Here is a 7,070-nt window from a genome sequence, read left to right on the forward strand (position 1 = left end):
CAAGTGCAGAAAGGGGCTGTTCGTGATTCTGTTCAAGGTAACCTCAAGAAATACAGTGACAAAAGGCATCTCCGTAAAGTTATTTTGAGTTCAGAAAAACATTATTGCCCCAAATAGGTAAAAAACTGAGTAGAGAAATGTGACACTGATAGTTAAATTGATAAAATAATTGATGTCCTCAGGCTAGAAAAACAAGCCGTTTCATGAACTAGTACCTTATTCTGCTAAAACAATTTGTTTTCATTCTCTGGGGGGCTTGTACATTCAGCTCTGCCTCTGCCATTAGACGGTGGTCTGCCTGGAATGGTGCAGGCGTGGACCTGCACTATTCCAGGCAGACAGACACAGGTCAAGGGGCAGGACGAGTGCTGAATGCACACAATTCACAACTAATATGAGTATAATACTGTGTGGCAGTTCAGCCTGGTAATAAAAGTGAGATCTTTCTAGGACCAAAAAGGTCATAGGTTAAATTCTCACAACTGACAGCGTTTTCCCTGTTAAGTGTTTTTGAACAAGTTAATGTGCTCTGGTCTTGGCTCTGACCTTTCTGCAAAGTTAATAATGTAGGCTATGTAGCCTAAGGTAACATCTAGCATAATATTCTTCGCAAATCAAAAGGGGCAGCTGATGGTAGAGATGACAATAACATAGCAATCACAAACAATGACTAGAATTTCCATACTCACCGAAAAAACTGCATTTTGGAGCCCAAAAGGTATGGGGGTGAGTCTCGCTAAGGCCACAACTTTGAGTCCACTCCCTCCCTCCACCACTCGTATGACGGCACTGAGCTGTTCACTGTTCCCAATCTTGTTCAGCACCCAGTCAGTCAATAGCCGCTTGCATACCAGGTGTGCCACAAAGGTCCCTATCAAAACTCCCACCATGACTAGTCCCATGCCCAGCACAAAGCCGTAGAGGTAGCCAGCTGCCACGTTGAGAACAATATACCCCCAGCCACAGGGGAACGACACAATAATCAAACCGACTATGAACAGCAAGGCTCCGACGAGACTGTCCAAACTCTCCATCCAGAGCAGGAGGTCCTTTAGGTATTGGCGCACCAGGGCCACAGAGGAGAAGCACACCGCCGTCAGGATGCAGGCCAGCAGGGCGCTCTTGAAGCAACAGGTGGTGATGCAGCACGGGTGCCGGAACTCCCCGCTGCCGGTGAATGTCGCCCCCCCGACGTCGCTGATCACTTCGGGGTCCACATCAGACTTCCCCGTGCCAGCACCCCTCTCATCAAACGCGCTGCATATCAAGATGTCGATTTTGTCACAATCGTCTGTGGTGGTCCTCTGCAGCCAGCGGTTGAGCTGGATCTGGGCTTTGCCCACTGCATGCTTCAGAAGCTTGGTGAAGAGCTGCAGGGTCGTGGACCCTGACATCCACATGGTGGCCCTGAATGTGGTCGGGGACCAGCAGGGCTCAGATGAACTGTCTGAAAAGGAGTCTTTATATCCCAAACAAGTCCATTTCTAGCAATGTTGATTTTCTGAGCGTCAACACGGACAATGCAAAGTATTTCTGAAGCTACTGAACAGATGGCTTCAGCACTGGCAACCCGTTGCTCTGCAACAGTGACAGTGATTGTGTAATAATGAGACATAGAGATAAATCCCTTCGATCTTGGTTGCCATTATAGTAATAGTTCGGTTTACCAAATATATTTATCTCGGGTACACTCGATGAGCAGCGTGCCAGTTCAATGATTTATGAATAACAGTTTCATATTGCCTGTGTGAAGCACACGCCATATTCACAGTTGTCAATCAGAGCCACTGCGCTTAGTAGTGTTGATTCAATCGATAGGAAGAAGCTGCCAGGTGCAGGAGGGAGCCGAGCCAGGCTGGGGAGGAAACTGACAGCATCGAGGGCCAAAACACACCGACAACCCGTGCGATCTGAACGGGACTGAACTGGTGCAAGGCTGCAACTTTTACGACTCCACCAGTAGCTCCGCCGGCGGGTCCTATCCAGCTAACTGGCTAGCATAAATCATTGCAGTGCTAACTTACTCTCGTCGTTAGCTAGCTCGCTGCGTGAATAAAGTCCTCCGTTGCATTTCAGAGACTGAATCGCCGAGTTTCCTCTTGTATTGCGCTTTTCCCGGACAGCAGAGCGACAGCCAGAGCGCAGAAGTCGACCGCAAGGAGCCAGTTTGCTTTTGCGGCCAGCTGTGTGTTATTTCTCACGTCGCCCCGTATCCACAGTGGATCAGTGGAAGCTGTTATGTCGCTAAAAAGCTATTCAACCACTGTTTGTGTCCCAGAATGCCAAGTAACCCGTGCCCACGTGACCGCTGCTGTTCTCACCCAATCACAAGCTACCAACCGCCATCGCGAGAAAAACGCAGTTTCACCCAAACCCAGAGATATTTCGGACCATTATCTGTTTATTCTAACCACCGTGCCACGTAAGCAGCCTTTCTCATATAATAATCATAATAATAATAATCATAATAAGAACAACAACAATAATGATGATAACAATAATTACTTGTATGAAAATCACTCATGTGTGGAAATCATATCACACTTATGAGAGAAATCACAAGTGAAATACTTATAAAATACTGAATACTGCAAAAAATGTATTAAAATTACACTTTATTTGTGATTTGTCACTGCAACAGTGCAGATATTACTCATATATTTCTGGAACCATATGATCGCCCAAAGGGAATGTCCCTGCTTGGCATGCGTATAAGTCCATAATGAGAGGAGTGAAGCAGACAATGTGTGCATTCATGCATCTACCTTTCCCCTCTCTGGGTAAAGAAACCCTTGGGTTGTTCTCAAAATAAATTAAATCATTTTCTCCTTTTATATGTTTGTATTCATCTCTGGGGGAAAAACACTGCAAAACTCTCAGTCAGGAGAAGACCCTACACCTCGTCTAGCTGGAGATACTGAAAATAAGCTCTCTTAATTCCCCCCTAGGGCTGTATAGATAGGCCTACAGTATGCCTGAATTGTTTACATGTAGCCTATATTATCACTCATGTTGTTTGTTTACACATGCTGTGCTAGACTGTGTGCAATCGTAGAGCTCCACTAGATGGAGCTGTTATACAGTTTTACAGTCTCTCCTCTCCCAGAGAAGATGAGCCAGTCCTCTGTCCAGAGAGTCCTTTTCACTCTAGAATTGAAGTTAAGATAGGCTTATCCCTGTGGAAACAATCAAGTTATTTAAATGATATTTAGGCTAGGCTACCATAGTTTGGTTAAGTGCAATGGAATAAAAAATGTATCCGTCATATGAATTTGCGGATTGTATCAACAATTTCTCCCAATGCTTCCTCTATAAACCTGTTACATCCCAAAATAAAGCCTATGTTTGTAGGCTATTGTGTCGCTGTTATGCTGTATGCTTTGTCACTACACTGTCTCTCACTAAACACATATGTGTGTGCTATTTAGTTTGATAGCTGATGAATATTAGGTTATTCATCAGCTGATATCAATCAATAGCTTACTAACTGTGAGCAGTTCATTCAACAAATTGACCAAATTGTCCTCCTGGTTGATATCATGCAAAATGAAAATATCGATGGTATGAGATGTTATAGATTTCAATGAAATATCCTAAACAACAAAAACAGATTAGAAATGTCTTGTCAGCTAAGCTATTTGGTCAATAACATGAAGAAAAGCAGACTAGGAAACTGAAATTAACAAAAAATAAGGTTAGTGAATCAGACTTACTGATGTATGTCTGTATCTATTAGTGATGTGTGACATCATCGGTGATGTCATAAATGCCTCTCTACGCATGCATTGTGACATCATCTTTCTGATGTCATAAATCCAAATAGTGACATCATTAGTGATGTCAAAACTCTTTCTCTACTATAATTGGAAGGCCGATTGCCCAACTGCCTCTCAACTCAGACTGACATGGCTGCAAACACTCCAGCACAAGGCTTCAAGCAGTCTTCCAATAAGGTGCGGCTGGCCATCTTGGCGGAGCTGGACAAGGAGAAGAGACGTCTGCAGAGTCAGGGCATGAACAGCTCAGGAGCCAGCATCTCTCTCTCCAGACCGAACCTGAAGGAGTTCAGGGACAACGCAGAGCAGCACATCGCCGCCCAGCAGAAGGCTGCCCTCAGTGCCCTGCAGCATGCACATGCCCACTCGTCAGGCTTCTTCATCACTCAGGACTCATCGTTTGGGAACCTGATCCTCCCTGTCCTCCCTCTCCTAGAGCCCGACTCCTGACCTTTGACCTCCAACAGCCCTGCTGACCCAGTGTGAGGCCAAGACCAGGGGCGAGTCACACCCATCTCTCAATCTCTTTCTGTCTCTCTTTCTGGTTGAGATAAACTGGCGGCCACAAATAAACTTGTTGGACGGATTCGTTTGCAAACTGGCGAGGAGTCGATGTGACAATTATACATGTTAAAAAAATATGTCATAACTCCTGCTGAGAGAAAGCAAGCTTCAAGAGCCATAAAACCTTCTGAGGCCAGGCAGCAAGACCATGCAGATCAATCTCAAATGAGCCAAAGATCAGTTTCTGACTGAACTTTGCCTCCAGATTCTCCACCCTAGAAATTTAGCGGGCGTAGCACGCAAGATTGCTAGTGTATATGGGTCATATTTGCTTCTCTATATTGAGTCTAGTGCAGTGGTTCTCAACCAGTGTTGGGCAAGTTACTTTCAAAATGTAATATATTACATATTAGTTATTTTCATTTGAAAGTAATACGTTACTTTACAATATTACTGTCTGTGTAGAGTAACTTGTTACTTATTACATTACCTTTGCTTTCACCAAAACAACAGCAGCAGCAGAATGACCTCGCCGCCCCGGGACCATCCCGGAAAATAATTTCAACTGCCTTGAAGTCAGTGCAAACACTGCAAAATTCTAAATGTCATTCTATTCCTTTGTTATTGTCATCTATAGTGGTTATTTGCATAAAAACAGTTTGAATGATTATATCCTTATTTAAATATGTGCTTTAATTAAAAAAATGAAATTTGTAACTTGTGTTACTTGACAAAGTAACTGGTATAATATTACTGAAATCCTATAAGTAATACGTTTTACTGAGTTACTGCTAAAAGTAATATATTACATGTAATATGTTACTTTTGTAATGAGTTACCCCCAACACTGTTCTCAACCTGTGGTATGGGGTACCACTGTGGTACACAGGGCTCCCTCCCTCTCATACTTTATAAAAAGGTTGAGAACCACTGGTTCTATAGAGTTTATGTCAAGTAGTATCACTATAAGATTCATTCATAAAGGAAATATTGTTATTTGTTGTTGTTGTTATTGTTGTTGTTGTTGTTGTTGTTGTTGTTATTGTTGTTGTTGTTGCTGTTGTTGTTGTTGTTGCTTGTTTTTGTTGTTACATTGTTGTTTTAATTTAAGGTAGGCTAGTCATATTTATTGTGACAGAAAATGATGACTTGGATCATCATGCCTCTAGTCTATAGCCTATCAAAATGCAAAACAGACATGAATTTGCATTATGCATGTCATAATTAGAGAGAGTTTGGTCGAGCGAGCAGCAGAGCAGCTCGTCAGATGTAATGCGGTGTCAAGCCAGACAGATAGCCAGTACCAGACAGGAAGTAGTTATCTTGCCTTCAAAATGAAGGTGTAGGTTTAACTTTAGTAGAAAAAATATATAGGCCTATAGGTAGCCTAAGTATTGTTGTGTGTGCAAAGAAGAATTGATTATAATTCACAGATTATATACGGAGTGAAAATATATCAGAAGCGAGGCGGTGTGACGGTATTTCAACAATGGCTTAATTTTGAAAAAACAAAAATACCGGAAGTGTCGCTTTTTATTCTCGCTAACTTGACACGGTACTGTGAGGAGAGTCGCTCTTTTTGACCGGTGATACTGACAGCAACGAGACCAATTCAAGCAGTCACATTGTTTTACAGTTTATAACAGGACGAACATTTTGGATGATGGATTGTTCTGAGGAGGTTCAGTTAATCTCAGAGGAAGCAAGCACTCCAATGGAGCTAAAAAAGGGAATGTCGATTTTCATTGATGTAAGTAGCCTACAAAAATGTTTAATCTTCATCCACGATGCTTTCTTTCACTATGTGCAGTTTGCGCACCACATTGTTGTTGTCTTTGATTGAGTGCAAAAACTTTGGCATGATGAACATGCCGTAGCCAATTTGATTTAAAGATGTCGAGGAAACAAAAAAAAAAAAAAAAAAAAAAAGTATTTGCCCTATGAAACGCAATGTTATTTTCGTGACCTACCTGTAGCCAACATTTCCCATTCCCTCCCCACCCCATCACTCACTCACATTCCCCCTGCTCTCCTCCCTTCTCCTGCTCTATCCTATATTTCTATATTTTCTATTTCTCTATCAATTGTTCAATGTGTTATCTTTATTCTGTAATTTGATACTGTTGTATCAGCTAGAAGTAGCTAGACAAGCCCTCTGGGACATGCTTGTGAATTAGGGCTATACAAATAAACTTGACTTGACTTGTAGCCTATACCTACAAAGTCCTAAGCTACAGCCTAGGTCTAAAGAGCTACATTTTCAGTTTTCAAATTGAAATCTAACATTTTTTTTATTTTTTATTATCATTTATTGTTCTCTGGAACCTGCAGATCACCTTTGTATGTAGGCTATTCACATCCAGTGACGTGTCTGATGGTCTGTGCGCAAGTGGTGAATTAATTGGACAAGGCTGACCTTTAATTTAGCTGCCACTTAAGACTTGCTGTGAGGGTCACACTGGCTGGTCATCCATTTATAATACTGTTTAAAAAAAAAACATTTCCAAAGAAAAAAAAAAGCTTTTAAGCTTGGTATAATAATAATAATAATAATAATAATAATAATAATTAACCACATAATGAGACTAGTTATTCCAAAACCTATATATCTCCACCAAATGATGAGGATTTGTAAATACTGTATTGCAATGTTTCAACATATCAGTACACCTAATGATATTCCTAAAATGTCTGCTTTCCCCAGTAACATGGCACTCCGTCCTTTAGCCTCCAGCACCTTCATTATATTCTCCTCATTCCTCTGCTCTCCTCACATGGGGAAGTTGTTGC

At 41.9% G+C, this 7,070-nt stretch overlaps 1 protein-coding gene and 2 pseudogenes across 3 annotated transcripts in view; 2 read left to right on the top strand and 1 right to left on the bottom strand.

Annotated features, from left to right (window-relative positions):
• Window positions 1–689: 689 nt before the first annotated feature.
• LOC310771763 (transmembrane protein 64 pseudogene) lies at window positions 690–1,400 on the bottom strand (annotated as a pseudogene). The gene has a single exon. The product of its transcript is annotated as a transmembrane protein 64 pseudogene (transcript).
• Window positions 1,401–3,905: 2,505 nt separating this feature from the next.
• LOC310771764 (SOSS complex subunit C pseudogene) lies at window positions 3,906–4,226 on the top strand (annotated as a pseudogene). Its single transcript has one exon. The product of its transcript is annotated as an SOSS complex subunit C pseudogene (transcript).
• A 1,714-nt stretch (window positions 4,227–5,940) lies between these two features.
• Window positions 5,941–7,070, top strand: part of LOC310771766 (N-terminal EF-hand calcium-binding protein 1-like) — a gene marked incomplete at both ends in the record, with an annotated part of 24,229 nt that continues 23,099 nt past the window's right edge. The window contains one exon of the mRNA XM_083664290.1: window positions 5,941–6,030. Coding sequence (XP_083520416.1) covers window positions 5,941–6,030 — 90 coding nt within the window. The remainder of the gene's footprint in view (window positions 6,031–7,070) is intronic.

Source organism: Poromitra crassiceps (assembly GCF_964638095.1).
Source record: "Poromitra crassiceps genome assembly, contig: HAP1_SCAFFOLD_1178, whole genome shotgun sequence".
Lineage (NCBI taxonomy): Eukaryota > Metazoa > Chordata > Actinopteri > Beryciformes > Melamphaidae > Poromitra > Poromitra crassiceps.